The sequence below is a fragment of the Molossus molossus genome, unplaced genomic scaffold, assembly GCF_014108415.1.
Source record: "Molossus molossus isolate mMolMol1 unplaced genomic scaffold, mMolMol1.p scaffold_m16_p_7, whole genome shotgun sequence".
NCBI lineage: Eukaryota > Metazoa > Chordata > Mammalia > Chiroptera > Molossidae > Molossus > Molossus molossus.
In genome coordinates, this window is record NW_023425401.1 from 35,046,268 (window position 1) to 35,067,910 (window position 21,643).

Genomic DNA, 21,643 nt, shown 5'->3' on the forward strand with positions numbered 1-21,643 from the left:
TACCTATTTTAAACATAGTCAAGTAAGTGAAATATCTAAAAAACTGAAGAAAATTATAAAAATGTCTCACCAGAATAGAGAATATCAATAAAGAGAAAAAATGTACAAAAGAACCAAAAAGAAATTCTAGTGTTAAAAATAATTGAAATGAGTCCTGGCTGGTTGGACTCAGCAGTTAGAGCATCGGCCTGTGGACCAAAGAGTCATGGGTTCGATTCCAGTCAAGGGCACATACCTCAGTAGTGGCTAGAACCCCAGCCCTGGTCAGATCATGTGGGAGGCAGCCAGTCAATGTGTCTTTCTCACATCGATGTTTCTCCCTCTCTCTGTCCCCCCCTTCCTGCCTCCCTCCCTTCCACTCTATCTGAAGACAAATGGAAAAATATCCTCGGGTGAGGATTTAAAAAATAAATAAATAACTGATATGAAAAATTCACTAGCAGGGCTTAATAGCAGATGTAAGGATGAAGAATAAAAAATCAGCAAACTGAAAAATAGTTCAATTGAAATTACCCAGTCCAAGGAAAAAAATAGAAAAAAAGAGGATGAAGAAAAATGAAGAGAATCAGAAATCTGTGCAACAGTATCAAATATACTAACATATGCATAACAGAAGACCTAGAAGGAGAGGAAAGAATGGGACAGAAAGCATATATAAGGACATAATGGCTGAAAGCCTCCCAAATTAATGAAAAACATGAATCTATACACCCAAGATGCTCAATAAATTCTAAGTAGGAAAAATTCAAAAAGATACATTCTTATGATGAATAACAAATCTGATACTCCTGACACTCCTGAAACTCAAATCCCCTGTCTAAATCTTTCTGTTTCCACATAAATATACCAAGGCACAATCCAAATTCCTTATCCTCCTAAGCACTGCATCATTCTCTACTCTTGGTTTTCGTTGGTAGTTCCACCATCATATCCACCATCCTAATCCACTCTTAACTTCTCCTTCATCTCTATATTCTGTAAAATAACATCGCTAAAGAGAGGGAGAAAATTAGTATTTATTGAGAGCTTTCTATGGACCAGGTAATGTCCTTCAGCATTACCACCATCCCATCCCCATCCCTATGTGATCCATTTAAAACTAAACTACTATGGTTTCCAAATCACATCACACTGTTTCATGTCTTTGTGAAAGCAATCTCTTTGGCACTAAGACTGTGTCCCCTACTTCTCTGCCTCTAGCTAAATAACCACACAAGGCTGACTGGGGCATTCTCTAGGGTACCATGTACATTGTTGGTAGCATAACTCTAATCAGAGTACATGGCCTAACTTACATCTGCCCTCCCCATTAGACTAACTTTCCTAATGGGCAGGGACTGCATATTTACCTTTGTATCCTTGGTACTCAATCCTTGGTGTATAACAGCTGCTCAATAAATGTTTATTGAATCAAGCTCATAAAAATTGCACAGGGTGCTAATGAGTGTTGTCATTACAACTTTCCACTTACAATTTTAATGTTAAAAAATCTGGATGAATACTTACTTCAACAAAGAACTGGTCATGTTTGATTATTTCTCCACTGTGTAGACTTCTCATTACTGTGGATTCAGGAGTCACAACTGATCCTACTCCTTGAGAACTATTCATATACATCTCATCACTCGGTGGTTGCTCAATACTCAAAGCATGGTATGCTGATACATCAAGTTTACTGCTTGAAGTAGTCTTCTTCTTTTTCTTCTTAGAAGGATTCTGCCCATCACATTGAGCTTTCCTTTGTCGAAACTGGGCAAGCTACCAAAAAAAGAAAAAGACTATCATTACTGTCAAAATAATTTTTAAAAAAAATGTTTTTACTGATTTTTTAGAGGAAGGGAGAGAGAGAGAGAAACATAGATGTTAGAAAGAAACATCGCCCTGGCCGGTTTGGCTCAGCGGTAAGAGCGTCGACCTGCGGTCCTGAGAGACCCGGGTTCGGTTCCCGCTAAGGGCCTGTACCTCAGTTGCAGTTTGTCCCCGGACCTGGTCGGTCATGCGGGTGTGTCGGTCAACTCGGTGTGTTCCTTTCACATCGATGTTTCTCTCTCTCTCTCTCTCTGTTCCTCTCTCTCCCTCCCCACTCTACCTGAACAAAAAATGGGAAAGTGTCCTCGGGTGAGGATAAAAAAAAAAAAGAAAGAAACATCGATGGGCTGCCTCCTGTACACTCCCTACTGGGGATTGAGCCCACAACTTAGGCATGTGCCTTGGCCAGAAATCAAACTGGGACCTCAGTCCCTGGGCTGACACTCAATCCACTGAGCCATACAGGTAGGCAAGATAATTTTTCTTTATCATCACTAAGAAAAAAATTGCTTTGGAGTCACTTTCTTTAAACCATCACTAAAATGATGACAAAATAAAGGACAACCCTGGTCAGTGTGAGAGTCAGCCTGTACACCAAAGGGTATCGGGTTCAATTCCTGGTCAAGGGCATGTACCTGGGTTGCAGGTCCATCCCTGGCCCCTGTCAGGGCACCTGTGGGAGGCAACCTAAGTGTCTCTCTCACATCGATGTTTCTGTTTCTCTTTCTCTCTTTCCCCGCTCCTTCCCTCCCTTCCATTCTCTCTAAAAAGCAATGGAAAAATATCCTTGGGTAAAGATTATTTATTTATTAAAAATAAATAAATAATAAAGAACTGTTAGTCTTTAATATACAAATAACTATTGAATTGCAAAAAAATTAAGTATTTCTGATTTAATGCTTTTCAAATATTAAGGAGAACTAAAAATGTCAGGTCTAAAGAAAAAAAAAATTAGCCCAGAATTGGACAGAATAAGGGAAAACAGCACTCTCATTTAGCGTTTGCTAAGAGTATAAACTCTGGACGTGAGATTATATAAAAATAAAGCACTCTAAGTAAATTTGCTTTGTGGATTTCTAGGACTTCTACTAATAATTAGTCCATGCAAAAAGATTTAGCTATACAAATGATCACTGCAGCCTTGTTTATAATGGGAAATTAGAAATAATTTTAATATCAAACAACAGTGCTTCTCATCCCTTATTCATCAGAATTTATGCCAGGTCCTAGTGGCACTCACACTTATCATTTACTTAACATGTTTAAACTTGTGTGCTTTTCTCATTTAAATTTATTTTAAAAGAAGACTTTCTACGCCTGATACAAATTAATAGCCAGTATCACTTGTGATTTCTTTCTGATCTGCAGGCCTATGCTCTAACCATTGAGCAAGGCAAAACCAGCCAGGGCACTTGTGATTTCGTTAACAAAATAGTAAACAGAAACAAATATAGTGGAAAATAAAATTACATTATTAAAATTTTAGTTAGCCTGGCTGGTTTGGTTCAGTTGGTTGAACATCGACCCATGCATCAAGGGGTCATTGGTTTGATTCCCAGTTGGGGCACAAGCCCAGGTTATAGGGCAAGCAGGAGGCAGCCAATCGATGTTCTCTCTCATTGATGTTTCTAGCTCTCTGTCCCTCTCCCTTCCTCTCTCTCTAAAATCAATTAAGAAAAAAAAAGTTTTTAGATATTACTGCTTAAGTTTATAAAAGAAATAGGCAAGTGTAAGAAAGGTATAAAAGATATATGAGCATCAAACAGACTTTTGGTCTGCCATTAGCAGATGAACTTAAAAGGAATCTAGAAAGGTAGTGATGTTTTCACAATACTATACCAGTGTTATTTAATACTGGATTAGGATATCACCTAAAATATCTGTCACTAAAATCAGAAGTATTTATTACATACTTTGGGTAACACTGGATTAACTCAAAATAATATTAATGCAAACTATTATTCATAATAAAGATGTTTATGACACAGTAGTAATTATAAAATAATATTGCAATGTATTCTTTTTCTTAATAAAAGAAAAAGTATGTGCATCTCGTAACAAAGACAAGGCAGGTTTCAGGCTCACAGGCTTCATCAATTCATTCTAACTCGCTCGAATTTTAATAACATAACATACATAGGCATAGGTAAATTCTGGAACAATATAATCATAATAACTTTGGTATATCTCTGGATTTGAGATTATAGGTTTTTTTTTTTTATCCTCACCCGAGGACATTTTTCCATTTTCTGTTCAGACAGAGTGGGAGGGAGAGAGAGGAAGAGAGAGAGAGAGAGAGAAACATCAACGTGAAAGGTACACATCAAGTGGCTGTCACTTGCACGACCCAGCCAGGGCCGGGGACAAACTGCAACCCAGATATGTGCCCTTAGCGGGAACTGAACCCGGGTCTCTCTGGACCGCAGGCTGACGCTCTAACTGCTGACCCAAACCAGCCAGGGCTACAGGTATTTTTCTTTATATTCACTTGAAAATATTCATTTAATATTTTATGTAATAAATTTTTAAAATTTTACATATCTGAAGCAACTACTAACCACCGATTCCTAAAATTAGTTTGAGCTCTTAACTATAAAGAAGAGAAACAAAAGCATGAGAACAGGTATACAGTCGTCCCTCACCACTTCACGCTTCGACTTTTGCGGCTTCACTCTATCATGGTTTTTTCAAATATATTCATTAAAAAGTTGATCGAGACCATGAAAATGATACAGCGTGCACTCAGTTGTCTGAGTCAATTATACACCCCTGTATTAAAATTAAAATTACTGTACGTATAGACTGTAGGCCTATGTATTCAAGCACCCCCACAAATCCTCCAACACCAGGTGCAACCACTCAACCACTCCTTGTGTGTGGGCAGTAACTTTTTTCCAAAAAAATCGGGTGTGGTGAAACCAAGCCAATCAGAGCGTGCTGGTTCACTGATTGGCTATCCTATCCTCTTACTATCCTGGCCATTGATTGGCTCAGCCTCATGCAAGTTCATTTCTCTCCTACATGCTTCTACATTGCTACACATCAGAAGCATCTTTGCTCTTTTAAGTGTTTGTGATATCTGAGAACTTTTATCTAAGCCCCATGATGGCTCCTAAACGTGCTGCTGCTTCTAAGCCTTCTGACGATGAAACTAAGTGCCAGAGGAAGATGCTTACCATCCAGGAAAAGGTACAACTTGGATATGGTCAAAGATGGCAAGAAAATCGTGGAGGTTGCCCACCATTACGACTTGAATGAGTCTACCGTTTGTTCCATCCATAAAGATGAGAAAAACATCCATGCAATTGCTACTGTCTCTTTCAACAAGGAAGCAAAGTGCGTCGTGACAAGTCATAATAAGTTCATAGTGAAAATGGAGTCTGCCCTACCCATTTGGATCAGGGACAGCCACAAAACATTCTGTTGAATTCGCTGGTCATCCAGAAGAAGTTGAGGCAGCTCTATCAGCACTTTATGGTGGATGAACCTCAACCAGGACCCTCTTCTGCACGTTCATGGATTTCACGGAGAGCAAGGGTTGGTTCAATAAGTCCCAGAAGAGGTATCATCTGAAGAGTGTCGTTCTCCATGGAGAAGCTGCCTCTGCTGACCAGCCTACAGCAGAGAACCACATGAACAACACGTTCCAGAAGATCCTTGAGGGCGAGTATCATCCAAAACAGGTGTTTAATGTGGACGAAACAGGACTATTCTGGAAAAGAATGCCTTCCCAGACATTCATTTTCAAGGATAAGGCCAAGGTCTGTGGCTTCTAAGGATCGCATGACCATCGTTATGTACAGAAATGCCTTATCTACAAGGCCAAGAACCCTAGGGCCCTGAAGAATAAAAATAAGAACCTGCTGCCAGTGCACTGGATGCACGACGACAAGGGCTGGATCACGAAGCAGCTGTCATCGGACTGGTTCCACGAGTGCTTCATCCCCCAAGTCAAGCTGTATCTTGCGGAGAAGGGACTCGAGTTTAATGTCCTTCTCCTCATGGACAATGCTGGAGGTCATGCGCAAGACCTATCCTATGACAGTGCGGATCAAGTTCCTTCCTCCCAACACCACTTCACCGATCTAGCCCATGGATCAAGGCATTATTTGCACATTCAAGGCCCTCTACACACGAAATACCCTGCAGCACCTCATTGAAGGCATGGACCTTGAGGAGAACTTCTTGCTGAAGGAGTACCGGTGACAGTATACCATCACAACCTGTCTGAAGAACATCCACGCCATGCCGAAGGACATAAAGACGGAGACCGTGAAGGCCAGCTGGAAGATGTTGTGGCCTGAAATTGTCCAAGACTACAGAGGATTCACCCCAGAGGATATAAGCAACTCGGCGGTAGGTAAGGCAGTTAGGCTAGCCCAGATGCTGGGAGGAGAAGGTTTCACGGATATGACCCCCGCTGATGTGGATGAGCTGCTGGAGACACATTCGGATCCCTTAACTGATGAGGATCTGGAAATGACTAAGTTTGTGAGTGAAGGGGAGGAAGAGCAGCCAGAGGTTCCTGGGGGTCAGGAGGAGGAAGTTGGCTTTACACTTGGGTGCCTCTTGCAAGTCATGAGATTAAGGTAGTACAGAACATAACTGGCAAATGGGACCCACAAATGATGTGTGCATTGTGGTTCCAGAATGCACTTGATGGAGCAATAGAACCCTACAAAAGCCTCCTCACGCATTTGAAAAGACAGTGCCAGCAACTGCCTATCACAATGTTCTTCAGCCGCACACCCAGACATCCACTGCCTACTCCTAGTATTCCTTCAGTGGAAGAAGACAACAATGCACCTGCTGAATATACTGCACCACCTGAAGACTCTCCTACTGAGGTTGTGCCTTCAGAGGAGCAGTAACCTTGCTCCTTTGCCGTGCAGTACATCTCTTCATCTTCATTGCTTCAGCACCAAACAAGTTGCGCTATTTTCATAAGTTAGTGGTTGTGTGTAAGAACTGTGTGTGTGTGTGTGTGATTAAATGTACAATAATAATTTGATATTTGTAATGTCTAATATGTCTTATTTTCTCTTATTTTGTCTAATATATTGAGTAATACGAGTGTAATGGTGACTAAGGGTGTTATTTCATGTCTAGAGGGCTCTAATAATGTTTTAAAAAAGTATTTAGAAGGTCGTAAATAGATTTTCTATGCTCTAATTGAGAAAATATTTGATTTATAATTAAAGAATCCTACTTCACGGAAATTCATTTACTGAGGTAGAGTCTGGAACTGATTAACTGCGATAAATGAGGGCCGACTTTAAGCCCCTTGTGCCTTAAAAAGAGGAAATATACTATTAGTAAATTATTCTACAAATATAAATTGGACCAATTACAAAGATGGCCATTAAATTTCTTATGACATAAGGCATTAAAGCAGTCTTAATAATGATGTTGATATCATTAACTATTAAAATAAGTGACAAATAGCAGAACCTATACCATAACACATAGCATATTTTATCCTTATTCTGTCTGCTATAGATGAAGAAAAGTATATAGTGTTAATTAATAAGAAAGTCTAATTCATAACTCAGAACTATCTAATCACTGACTTCGTAGAATATACAAATACATCACATTTAAAATTTTTTTCCCAGTTATTTAGCAACTAGCCAGTTATTCTGCCTCACGTCTACTTAAGGAACAGATGCAACACCAGTTGCCTCTATTTGCACGTTATTAAGCTGCTGGAATGCACTTAAACTACTTTGAGGATAGCAGATTCATTCTTAAAAATAAAACAACTGAAACACCATTATGCATTATCTGTAAATAGAATTCAAAGTCTAGGCACACGATTTTATAAAAAATCCCTCAGAGAGAATGCAAAAACCAAGAAAAATATTAATAATGACACTTGATATTTATGCCCATGTTATCCGTATTAGAAAATAAATATTCAGACAGCAGAGGGTATCAGGACAAAGATGAAGGTTCTGTTAACTCTGTTAGGTTATATATATTACTTACATTTAATACTTATTTATATGTACAAACATAACAAAGGAGAAAACTAAAACTGCATTATAAAAAGTTTAAATAAAAACAAAACAAAACTCTGAGACAACAGTATCCATTACTAAATAAACACAAGTGAAAATTTAATCATAGATACAAACAGAATACAAAGTAGAATGGTTCTATTTTGTGTTCCGAATAAATCACCTCTAAGGGCATAAAATTACCAAGACTTTGATTTACGTTTGCTACTGATTACATGAATATTATTTTTTCAGAACAATTAACCAGAAGGTAAAATTTATAAGGGTAACTGCTACATTTTCAAAGGCTAAAACAGTATTTGATAAATACATGTTGAGTGAAAAACAAATAATTTATCTTTTAAAGTCACCACTAAGTAATTATTTTAAGTACTATTCCACAGAACCTGAGAATTAAGATTCTATAATAGGCATATTTAATTCTACTATATAAAAAGGTTCCATGGTCTCAGAATTAAAATTAGCAATTATATGTATTAAAATACAAAATAATCCCTCTCACCATAATCTCTCTCCTCCAATAAGCCCCAACCAACCCCTGCCCCACCCCCCCGGAATAAAACAAGACAAAATTAAATTCTCAAAAATACTGCCCACAATAGCTTTTTTTTCCCCCCTTTGCATTTATCTTCAGATAGAATGGGAGGGAGAGAGGGGGTAAGAAAGCAAGAGAGAAACATCAATGTGAGAGAGAGACATTGACTGGCTGCCACCCACACGACCCCAACCAGGACTGGGGACAAACTGCAACCAAGGTATGTGCCCTTAGCGGGAACCAAACCTGGAACTCTCTGGTCAGCGGGCTGATGCTCTAACCTCTGAGTCAAACTGGCCAGGGCCACAACAGCTTTTTAGCGAGAATTATGCGTTATTAAAGAGAGAGGGAAAAAGATTATATCATAAATCTAATTTCTTATAGCTGTTTAAACTATTTTTACTATAAATCTATAAAATGGCAAGATAATAGATAAGCAAATAACAGAAACTACTCAACTAATTATTTGATAATGAAATGATACACTTTAAATTACTGGGAAAACATTTAGTCTAAAACATGCTGGAAAACATACTACAGCCATCTGTGTTTGTCATTTGAAAGCCAATGATAAAAATGTTAACATATGTAGGCACGGAAACAGTTGCAAGATTTACTAGAAAGATTATACTTGTATTTCACACATACTTGTATTTCAAAACTAAAACAGATCTCAAGCAAAAATCTTACGCTGACTAGAATGTGAATAAATAACTAAATAAAAATGATTGGTAATTTATTTCTTAAACTCAGTATTTTTAACTTTATAAATGATCATTCTCAATAAAACAAGGACTTTTTAAAATGCTGTATAAAAACATGCCAAGTTTTTATAATGTCACTGCAAAAAAACTGCTAATTGAAATCTGTTGCTTCTTTTGTTTAATCCTCACTAGAGGACATGTTTATTGATTTTTAGAGAGAAAGGGAGAGAGATAAAGGGGGGAGGAAAGAAAAACATTGATGTGAAAAAACAACATCAGTCAGTTGCCTCCTGTACATGCCCCAGTACATGCTCTAGTACATACCTGATGGGGGATTGAACCCACAATTTAGGTATGTGCCCTGACTAGAAATTGAACCCACAGCCTTCTGGTGTACAGGATAACACTACAACTGAGCAACCTGGCCAACTCTATTATGTTTCTTGAGCATTCATTTGAGTGTTTACTATGTGCCAGGTACTGTGCTAGACATGAGTTAAAATATATGGTCCTAACAATAGGATGTTTTAGTCTAGGCTACCCTATCACATCACTGAGGTGTGAGAAACAAAATAAAAGTTAGTGCACAGTCCTGGCGGGTTTGGCTCAGCGGTTAGAGCATCGGCCTGAGGACCAGAGAGACCCGGGTTTGGTTCCCGCTAAGGACACTGCCTTGGTTGCAGTTTGTCCCTGGCCCCAGTTGTGGTCGTGTGGGTGGGCAACCACTCAATGTGTCTCTCTCACGTCGATGTTTCCCCTCTCTCTCTTCCTCTCTCTCTCCCTCCTGCTCTGTCTGAAGATAAATGCAAAAATGTCCTTGGGTAAGGATAAAATAAATAAATAAAATAAAATAACTTATATTGTATTTTACCCTTTGAATGAAAAAAAAATTTATTAATTAAAAAAAATCGCAAATTATTTTCTATTTCTCAAACTGTACTGTAAAAATTGCTATTGGTTGAGCCCTGGCCAGTTTGGCTCAGCAATTAGAGCATCGGCCTGTGGTCCAGAGAGACCCGGGTTCGGTTCCCGCTAAGGGCATGTACCTTGGTTGCAGTTTGTCCCCGGCCCTGGTTGGTCCTGTGGGTGGCAGCCACTCGATGTGTCCCTTTCACATCGATGTTGTTCTCTCTCTCTCTTTCTCCCCCCCCCCTTTCCTCCCTTCCTCCCACTCTATCTGAACAAAAAATGGAAAAATGTCCTTGGGTGAGGATTAAAACAAAAATTGCTATTGGCTGAAATGGAAAAGTGAGTTCTCTTGTTGAAGGGAAGTCACAGAGTAGAAATGCTCAAACATGTATTTCCTTTACAAAAAGGAATTTATGTACATTAAAATTTGGCAAATACTGTAAAAGATTTTACATAAAAATATTTCTAATATTTTTAAGTTGTCTATAAATAGAAAATAGTTTCTATAACTTTCAGTCAAAACCCATTCTTTTATATGTAAACTCCAGCAGATATTTGTAAATGCAATTTTTACACATTTACTACTACCTTGCCCTTTAGAGCCTGCCTTTCTTATTGTACTTACAAAATCAACATATGCATACACGGTCAACAGACCATAAATGTTGTGGTAATTAGCTGAGATCACTGCCCCATGTCCACTGCATCACCTGCATCTTCCTCACACACTTTCAAACACTAAATTTGGTTCTTGATAAATATGGATAGTAATATTTTTAGTTGGTCCTTGTCCCTATCTTCTCTGGGGAAACAATAAAGGCAACATTAATTGAAATAAAAATGAGACCCTTGAGGAATAAATACAGCCTAATCTCTGTGAAAAGGAAAAAGTTAGACTTACAGAGAAACTTTTAGACCACATAAAAATCTTAGTGGCCCTGGCCGGTTTGGCTCAGCGGTTAGAGCGTCCACCTGGAGCGTCGGCCTGCGGTCCTGAGAGACCCGGGTTCGGTTCCCGCTGGGGGCGCGTACCTCGGTTGCAGTTTGTCCCCGGCCCTGGTCGGTTGTGCGGGTGGCAACCACTCGATGTGTTCCTTTCACATCGATGTTTCTCTCTCTCTCTGTTCCTCTCTCTCCCTCCCATTCTACCTGAACAAAAAAAGGAAAAATGTCCTTGGGTGAGGATAAAAAAAATAAATAAATAACCTAGGCAAAACTACCTCTGGAATGATGCTGTTTTCAAATAGGATTAAATACATGTACAAATCAACCAAAGTTTTATGAAGCATACCTAAACAAGCATTACATATCTTAAGTTATATTTTGGTGACCACTACCACAAAAATACTAGAAGGAAAAGGAAGACAATATGACAACAAAAAAACGGTCTTACAGTAGTGAGTTAACAGTATAGACCTATAATGTTCACATATGAAAATGACAGGCCTTTTTGCTACTGAAAAGACTGGGTTATTTTTTCCCACAGTGAAAATGTACTGGTAATGATCACGCCAAAACCTAACAGGTGCCCCTTGGACCAACTGCATGTACTTGTAAAACAGCTGGCCATGGAATGGAATGACTCACTGGCCCACACAGAAATCAAACTTTAGCACCATACTCTAATCAACTTGCCAAAAACCTATTATTCAAAGGAAGCAACAGTTTATATTTGGACAGAACCCCAAAGGCCTTATAAAAAAAAAATACCAAGATGAAAGATAATCCTACTGGAGATGTGTGTCTCTCTCACTGTCTGCCCCTCTCTCATACCTGCCTGAGTACATGTGTTTTCATTCTTTCTCTGTATATGGAAATATAAATATATTTGTAATAAATAATATTAATAGTATGTAAAAGAAGTTGGTAACAACCCAATTAAAAAAACAGGCAAAGGATGGCCCTGGCCAGGTAGCTCAGTTGGTTAGAGCATTGTCCCCTGCATTCCAAGGTTGTGGGTTTGATTCCCAGTCAGGGCACATACAAGAATCGACTAATAGCCCTGGCCGGTTTGGCTCAGCAGTTAAGAGAGTCGACCTGTGGACTGTAGAGTGCCGGGTTTGGTTCCCACTAAGGGCACATACCTTCGTTGCAGTTTGGCCCTGGCCTGGTTGGGGTTGTGTGGGTGGCAGTCACTATATGTGTCTCTCTCACATCGATGTTTCTCTCTCTCTCTTCTCCCCCCTTTCTCACTCCCGCTCTATCTGAAGATAAATGCAAAAATGTCCTCGGGATGGCCGGTTTGGCTCAGCGGTTAGAGCGTCGGCCTGCGGTCCTGAGAGACCCGGGTTCGGTTCCCGCTAAGGGCATGTACCTCGGTTGCAGTTTGTCCCTGGCCCTGGTCAGTTGTGCGGGTGGCAGCCACTCTATGTGTCCCTTTCACATCGATGTTGCTCTCTCTCTCTCTGTTCCTCCCCCCCCCCACTCTACCTGAGCAAAAAATGGAAAAATGTCCTCGGGTGAGGATAAAAAAAGAATCGACCAATAAATGCATAAACAAATGGAACAACAAATTGATGTTTCTTTTTCTCTTTCTCTCTCTCTTTAAAATCAATAATTTTTTTTTAAAAAATGGGCAAAGGATGTATACATGACCAAGGAACATAGACAACAAAGTTGGGGATGGGGCATGGGGGGAAGGGGAGGAAAGTGTCAATGGGGGAAAAATGAGAAACATTTGTAACAAAAACAAATTAATAAATAAAAAATTTAATAAGTAAATAAAAAATGGGCAAAGGATTTGAATAGACATTTCTCCAAAGACAGATAAATGGCCAATAGGAACATGAACAGAAACTCGACATTCTTAGTCATTAGAAAATTACCAATCAAAATCACAATAAAATATCACTTCTCACCCACTAGAATAGCTATAATAAAAAAGCAAAAAACAAGTGTTGGTGAGGATATGGAGAAATTGGAACCCTTACACAGAGCTGGTGGGAATGTAAAATAGTGAGTCACTATGAAAAAAGTTTGGCAGTTCCTCAAAAAACACAGAATTCCCATATGATCCAGCAATTCTATTCCAAAGTATATACCCAAGAGAAATAAAAACAGGTCCTCAAATACTTATATATAAATATTCATAGTAGCACTATTCAAAATAGCCAAAAGGTGGAAACAACTCAAACGCCCATCAATGAATAAATAAACAAAATGTGGTATATACAAACAATGGAGTATTATTCAGCCATAAAAGGTAATAAAGTACTGATATATACTACAACATGGATGATCCTCAAAAACATTACTCTAAGTGAACAAAAAAGACACTAAGGCCCTGGCCAGTTTGACTCAGTGGTTCGAGTGTCGGTCCATGGACCAATGAGTCACGGGTTCTATTCTGGTAAAGGGCATGTACCTCAGTTGCAGTTCATCCCTGGCCCTGGTCAGAGATGTGCAGGAGGCAACTAGTCAATGTGTCCCTGTCACATTGATGTTTCTCTCCCTCCAATTTATCTGAAGAAAAATAAATTAAAAAAAAAAATGTCCTCGGGTGAGAATTGGAAAAAAAAAAAAAGACACTAAGGGCCAAATATTATGATTCTGCTTATTTAAAGTATCTAGAATAGGTAAACCCACAGAAACAGAAAACAGACTGGTGGCTGCTAGGCAGAGGAGGAATGAAAAGTAACTGCTTAATGGGCACAGGGTTTTATTCTGGGATGATAAAAATGTTTTGAAACTATACGGAAATGGTGGTTGCACAATGCTGTATATATACATATGTACTAAATGCCACTGAATTGTTCATTTTGAGATAGTTAATTTTTGTTATATAAATTTCACCTCAATTTTTAAAAAAAATCATAGCTTCTTTATATCTCACACCAGAAGAACACAAAAGCTATCAATTATTATCTCATTTATTCTTACAAACACCTGTTGAGATACATGTACTATGACAGGATTATTCCCCAAAACAATAAGGCACAGAAATTGTGATCACTGAAATATATGCGTGCTAAGTAAAAGTCCATTGCTGCAGTTGTAGGCGTTCAAAAATGTCAGTTGAACAAATAAGCAAATAAATGTCTCCAAAGTCCTTGTGCCTTTTCTAGTCCGCCAAAAACCAGTATTATAAACACACACATGATGCAAAACTACCTTTATAAATAAACTTTTAAAATTTCTTAAGCTTTTACAAATTAAAGTTTTAAAAATTATGCTGACCAATGAAAGATGCCTAATTTCAATTTCAGTGGAATCTTGAGAAATAAATATAGTATTCCTTAACAATTTAATATGAGAATGTTTTCTAGCTTCCATATTAGAAATTCATTTTTATCTCAATAATCAGTAGTTTATAATAGATAAATATTTTGCCGTAATCATTTAGAACTCATTACAAAATTTTTATATATAAATATAACAAGTGTCTTTGTTTGAAAATACTTTTTTTCCCCAGTTTTGTCGTATTCCAGTCACTTGAATATAGCCAATCTTTTTATTTCCTCTTTTCCATGTGTTCATTCAACTTTGAGTTTCACTGACAGGACACCACAGACCTCCTTGCTAAGTCTCTCTTTATTGGATCTTAAGGCTCTTTTACCCAATCACTTCCCTATCCCTGTTATTGCCATTTCTTGGATTTGCCTTAGAAACCTTTCTTCAATACTATATACTTCAAGAAGCCTGTTCTCTCCATTCTTTCCTCCATATTATCTCTCTTAAAGCTTATAATCTTAAAATCATGTGTGTTTTCTCCAACAAAGCCTGAAGGTCATGAATTAGTTTTTAAGTCATAGACAATACACCACTGTTGCAATAAATGTTGATAAAGCTATCAAACTGCTGTATCCACTTTGAAAGCTAGGTAAGCTATGTCACATATAAGAATAAAAATACTAGAAAGTTGAAAAGAAACCAGTGTAGAGCAACTTTCATAGTGGTGGAGCAGTGTATCTGAAATATGCAAAGAACAATTTTACACCCTAACTAACTTTGTCTATCAGTACTTGAAAAGTCATGTTACTAATAACCTAATACATAGCTTGCAAAGAGCACTGTTCTTTTAGCATAAAACTGGCACCCCTTTCAAACTGAAAATGCTCATTAAATAAAAATCATATAGTTACTACTTACTGAATATAATAGGCAAAAAAAAATTTTTAATTACTTTATTGTTACAAATGTTTCTCCTTTTTCCCCCATTGACCCCCTCCTCCCCATTCCGCCCCCATACCCGTCCCCAGCATTGTTGTCTATGTCCATGGTTATGCATACATGCATATAAGTTCTGTAGTTTATCTCTTCCATCCCCTGCCCCCTGACCCTCCTTCTGAGGTTTGTCAGTCAGTACCCTAAAAAATGTTAATATTTATCAAATAATGCTGATAATATATATTATCTGCTGATAATATATATATTATATATATGCTGAATTATATACATGCTGAATAACTAATGTCTATTATATATATGCTGAATAACTGGTGCAAAACTTTGGTTTTATTGAATTCTGCTACATTAGAATATTAAAAAATATAAACAGAATATTAAAAATTATACCTAATGTGAATATACAGGAATAATAATTTTATACTAAATACACACTGTCTTCTAATTTTGTTTGCTAATATTACAATATTTTCTTTACATAATATTGCAAATAATTTTACTTGGAAAAAAATTAAATCATTTAAAGTGGAGTTAGGAATAGTTTGGTTCAACACAAGTACAGCCTGTGTCATGCTGTCCCTGTCAGCATCTAGTAAATGGGGTGAGCCAGGCTATAAAAATATTTACTTAATAATGCAGTAATGCCTCACATCTCCATGGGTGAGGCTTCTTGCAATATCAACACTGAGGAAGTAACTGAGAACCTAACAGCAAACCAAAAAACCAACAGCAACAGCAAAACTAAACTGTCATAAAGCCCATTCACCAGGCTCCACTGGCCCTTGACTTTTTTTTTTTTAAATCCTCACCTGAGGACATTTTTCCATTTTTTGTTCAGATAGAGTGGCAGAGAGAGAGAGGAAGAAAGAGAGAGGAAGAGAAAGAGACAGAAACATCGACGTGAAAGGGACGCATCTAGTGGTTGCCACCAGCACGACCCATCCAGGGCCAGGGACAAACTGCAACCGAGGTACGTACCCTTAGCGGGAACCAAACCCGGGTCTCTCTGGACCACAGGCCGATGCTCTAACCACTGAGTAAACCGGCCAGGGCAATTTTTTTTTTTTTTAATAGGAAAGTTTAGAGGAAGTCTTTATTGAAATCTTGTTAAAACTCAGCTTGAACATAAAACAATATCAGAGAATATCATCTTAAAATAAGGTGGGAAATTGAATAAATCAGTCTGGGGTAATGTGAACTGTTTTAAACTAATCTATAACGTAGTAGCTCTCAGTTGGATTGCCTTTGGTCCCCAGGAAATCAAATATCTGGAGATACACTGGCCCTTGATTTTTACAAACCATTTTATCTAACTCAGTTACTGGATTCTCTAGTTTCGTACATCTAAAATCGCAAGTTAAGGGCAGAGGTAGATGAGAAGGACAAAGGCAAGATGAGCATGTTCATGGCAATGAAAACTGGCAGCAAGAAAAATACCAGAAATGTCTACTTGTATAGAATCCCAACTATATAATACAAGCAACAATAAAATAAGAATTACAGCCCCAGCTCAATTGATTGGAAAGTTGTCCCATACACCAAAAGGGTGTGATTCCCAGTCAGGGCACATAACTAGATTGCAGGTTTGATCCGTCAGGGCACATGTGGAAGGCAACTGATTGGTTTCTCTTTCTCTCCTTTTCTACCCCTCTCCCTCTCCCTTTTTTTCTCCCTCTTCTTCTCTCTCTAAAATCAATAAACATATCCTCGGGTGAGGATTTAAAAAAAAGAGTTACAGTTCCAGGACTATGTTAAAGTAAGGGGCCCTTAGGAAATCTAGTTATTCTGTGCCTCATTTTCCTATTCTGTATAACATGTTCTTCAACATACTACATCTGATAAGATTTTTTTTCCTTTATTGATTTTTAGAGAGAGAGGAAGGAAGAGGGAAAGAGATAGAAACATCAATGAGAGAGAACATCGATTGGCGGCCTCCTGCACACCCCCAGTTGGAGACTGGACCCACAACCTGGGCATGTGCCCTGACTGGGAATCTAACCAGTGACCTCTTGGTACATGGGTCAACACTTAACCACTGAACCATACCGACCAGGCAACTTTTTTTTTTAAATGGTATTTAAACATTATTTTACAAATCATAAAAGAAATATATTGTAGAGAATTTGGAAATGCTAGAATTGTATATATTATTTAAACTGCCTATAACTACCAGCTGGTGTGGCTCAGTAGACTGAGCATGGTTCCATGAACTGAGAGATCCCAGTTCAATTCCTGGTCAAGGCATGGGAAGGGTTGCAGCTGGGTCACCCTATCCGGTTTTGCTCAGTGGTTAGAGTATCGGCCCGTGGACTAGAGAGTCCCGGGTTCGGTTCCCGCTAAGGACACGTACCTTGGTTGCAGTTTGTCCCTGGCCCTAGTTGGGGTCATGTGCGGTCATGTCTCTCTCACATCAATGTTTCTCTCTCTCCCTCCCTCCAGCTTTATCTGAAGATAAATGCAAAAATGTCCTCTGGTGAGGATTCAATAAACAAATAAAAATAATAATAATAAATTGCCTATAACCCACCACCCAGAGATAACTATCATTTACATCTTGGTGGACTTTTTCTTACAGGTGTCTTCATATATAAAAATGAACATACACTCTTTTTGGTAACATTTTTTGATTAACCTCACATTATTTATGGGCATTCCAACTCAAATAGTCTTTGTAGAATTATTTCAATGGCTACATATACCAAAATTTATTCTCCTACCATTATAGACTTTGGTTGGTATATAACACTTTTTAAAGTATACTATACTGTATATAAGACAAGTCATTTAAAAAATGATCATTTATAAGGTCTAGATACAGAAAGAAAAATTTTCAGTGAGGAGCTTATCAAACACCAAGAAAAAAATTTAAGAAGTTGTAGTTTATGCCCGGCCGGTGTGGCTCACTGGTTGAGCGTCCACCCATGCACCAAGAGGTCGCCGGTTTGATTCCTGGTGGGGGCACATGCCCAGATTGTGTGCCCAGTCCCCAGTTGGGGGAATATAGGAGATGGCCAATCGATGATTCTCTCTCATTGATGTTTCTACCTCTCTCTCCCTCTCCCTTCCTCTCTCTCTAAAAGCAATAAAGGGAAAAAAATTTTTTTTAAAGTGTGGTTTGTAAAACCAAGTTATCAAATACAATATTTAAGTCCAAAAAAACAAGACATTTAAGATTTTGGAAATAATCATTTTATTTCTGATGCCAACAATAAGAGACTTCCAATTAAGAGAATTTTGGATTACTTACAATTAAGAGAATTATTAAATTACAACATGCTAGTAAAGCAGCACCCATTAAAAACTCAGTCATGCTGCTCACTCATTCATTAAGAAATATTCATTATCTACTATTTGATAGGCACTATGCTAGGCTACATTAATATCAATATTAAGAGACTTCTTTGTAAAAGCTTTGAAAATAGTGTAGCAGCATTTAACACATTTTAACAAATGAAAAATTCACCTCAAATCCTACTATACCTCCTCCACTCTTTGTACTTATTACCCAGTGTCCGTCTCTCCCACTAAACCATGAGGAACTTGAGAACAAAGACTGTCACCACCTCTGTATTTCTTCTATAAAAGAAAAGTTCAACATAGGTTTGCTGAATGACTTTACATTTACAATACAAACTTTTAAAGTCCTAATCTAAAAAGCACACATTTATACAAATGAAATAATGTATGTACTATTTTTGATGATGCTGTTTTATTTGTATCTTCCATGTTCCTATCAGTCTTCATAATCTTAATGCTGCATAATAACCCATCACACATGATATAGTTTATAAAACAATTATCCTAATATTGTCTTTGAGGGTTGTTCCCAGTGTTTTTATTTTTATTTGTTATCCTCACCGGAGGACATTTTTGCATTTATCTTCAGATAGAGGGGAAGGGAGAGAGGGAGGAAGAAAGAAACATGGAGTGGCTGCCACCCAAACGACCCCAACCACCCCAACCGAGGTGGGGACGAACTGGCACGGAGGTTCATGTACTTAGCTGAAACCGAACCCGGGACTCTCTGGTCCGCGGGCCGACGCTCTAACTGCTGAGCCAAACCAGCCAGGGCCCCAGTGTTTTTAAATGGTATGGTATAACTAATGCTCCAGCAAATAAAACCTTGCTTTACAAGTCTCACAGATTTACTTCTGACTGTAAAAATTGGGCTCAACTCTACAATAAACGTGAATATTAAAGAGATTTTTACCCCATAGGCAGAATTTGAAAGACAAAGAACATACATATGCACAAAGAAACTCTTAGAATTCCTTTTTGCCAAATTAAAGCAATTTAAATAAATCCTCTATTATTAAATGTGTCATCCAAAGTAAAGTACGTTTTGCAGAGCTGCTTCACACATATTTAGAAAAGATTTTTCTGGGGTCAAGGAGTAAAAATTCTGAGGTAAAAAACACAATGTCTAATTAGAATTTCAGTGCTTTTGGAAAGAGGTGCATACCTTATCTCCACTTTCTTGGATTCATACAATTTGCTCAGATCCTCAGGTTGCAGAAATGTAAACAACTTTGGATTTCTGAAGATGCCTTGATTTCCCTTTCCCTCCATTTATAGATCCTCAAGTAATATAATCCACCTGGTAATATACAAGCACTTAAGCTTTAACTTTTGAAGGGGCTTATGGGAAAGCCAACAATATTTTAGAAATACGAAGCCCGCTTACATGCATATTCATTTAAGAAAGCTGTGCTGAGCATCTACTCCTACATCTCTGCAGTATGGCCCTTCAATTATTACTGAACTCATAGACCACTTCTCCTTTGTTACTCATTTGTAGGTAGAAAAAGGAGAAAAAAACAACAACAGTTAACCAGATTATAGTTTAATTGAATTACAATTTAATTATTATTTAATTATGGTCCAAGTATGATTGCTAACAATCATCTCTAATAAGACAGTTACAATGTAATCTATAAAATGCAACTTGTTTATAGGGAGGAAGGGGGCCTTTCAAATCAGCCAAAAGATACAATCAAATATGTAAAATTTTTAAAATCCTCACCCGAGGATATATTTTTATTGATTTTTAGAGAAGAAAGGCGAGAAAGAGAGAGAGAAATATTATGTGAGAGAAACATCGATCGGATCTCCTATAGGCGCCCAACCGGGAATCGAACCTGCAACGTTTAGGAGTACCGGACGACGCTCCAACCAACCAAGCCACCTGGCCAGGGCTCAAATATGTAATTTTTTAAAAATGCTATTTAATTTATATCGTCTATGTCAAATTTGTCATGAAGCCCCGTGAAAACCTGTGTATCATTTTGTATTGTTTGCTTTATTTTTTAAACACACACACAAGGACTCACTAAGACATAGTGATAATTCAATGATTTAAAGCAGGAATTCTATAGACCATGGAACCTTTCCTCCCCAGAAGCTCCATTCACACACTGCATTCACATTCCACACAACACAAAAGCGCATGCCATGACAAAGACCTCCAAACACAAACATACAAAGCCATGCTTCCAAAAACGCCCTTAGCGCAAAGTTCACAGCTGGCACTTGTGGCACACTCAAGCCACTGATGAGACAGCTGTCACAGGCCAATCACACACCCAGAGTGCCAGCGTGCCACCTAAGAAAGCCGAGATCATGATCAGCGTACAAATCCCCCACCGAATAAAGAAAAGCCCTAAATCCCCACCCTCAAAACACAATGGCTGCACTACCCAAAAAACTGCCCCCCCAAAGTGAAAGGCTGGGGATTTAGAAGCAATAAATACCAGTTTATAGCAATACAGTATAAGAGGGGTTTTATTGGGGGATTCACGAGAAAGAAGCCACACCACCAATCACCACGGAAGTATCTGCTGGGTAGTCACACCAGGCTTTTTTAATTGGAAAAAGGAGAGACGATGGCGAGGGGGAAATGCAGACCCTGCAGCACCCCACTCCAGGCAGTGCACCGGGCTGCAGAGACCTGCTCTTCCCAGGCCCCCTCCCACCCTTCCCAGCCACCGCCTCCCGCCGCGGGCCCTGCAGCCTGCGGCTCTTACCTTCGCTTTGCCGAACTCCAGCTTCTTCTGCCTCTCCTCGTCCTCCATGGCCTCTGCGGAGAAGTCTGGGGAAGACAGAGAGAAGGTCGGGGGCAGGAAGAAAGGTCGGTTCAGACGGAGGTGGGACCACAAACTCCGCGGCCCAGGGAGCAAGACTGGGCCCGGCGCTCCCCCTCCCGGAGTGGAACCAGTCTCCGCGCTCAGTGGCTGACGGTCCTCGGGCGCACGGGCAGCGCCGTCCCCGCGGCCGCCATCTTCGTCTCCACGTAAACACACGGCGAGGCGGATGCGTGGAGGGGAGGGAGCACGTCGGTCCGCGCAGCCGCTGCGGGCCCGCCGCTCCAGGCAGGTGCGCCCGCGGCCCCGCCCCTCCCCCGGCCCGGCAGCCCCGCGCGGGTCCGGAGACCTCCACGACCTGGCCTCCGCCCTGGCTCTCACAGCCGAAAATCCGGTTGTGGGGGAGAGCCCCCCTCCCCGGGAACGACCGCTCCCCAGGTGCCGGCCTGGCGAAGAGGTGGG

General features: G+C 39.2%; 1 protein-coding gene across 7 annotated transcripts in view; it reads right to left on the reverse strand.

Annotated features, from left to right (window-relative positions):
• Positions 1-21,353, reverse strand: part of AKAP9 (A-kinase anchoring protein 9) — a 172,669-nt gene extending 151,316 nt beyond the window's left edge. For 6 of the 7 annotated variants that reach the window (XM_036247033.1, XM_036247035.1, XM_036247034.1 and 3 more), the window contains exons 1-2: positions 21,125-21,353; positions 1,507-1,758 (exon numbers count right to left, since the gene is read on the reverse strand). In XM_036247033.1, coding sequence (XP_036102926.1) covers positions 1,507-1,758; positions 21,125-21,172 — 300 coding nt within the window. In that variant the 5' untranslated portion in view covers positions 21,173-21,353. Of the gene's footprint in view, positions 1-1,506; positions 1,759-4,985; positions 5,004-21,124 lie in introns of those variants that run through there. The other variant, XM_036247032.1, reaches the window with a different exon arrangement.
• Between the last annotated feature and the right edge of the window lie 290 nt (positions 21,354-21,643).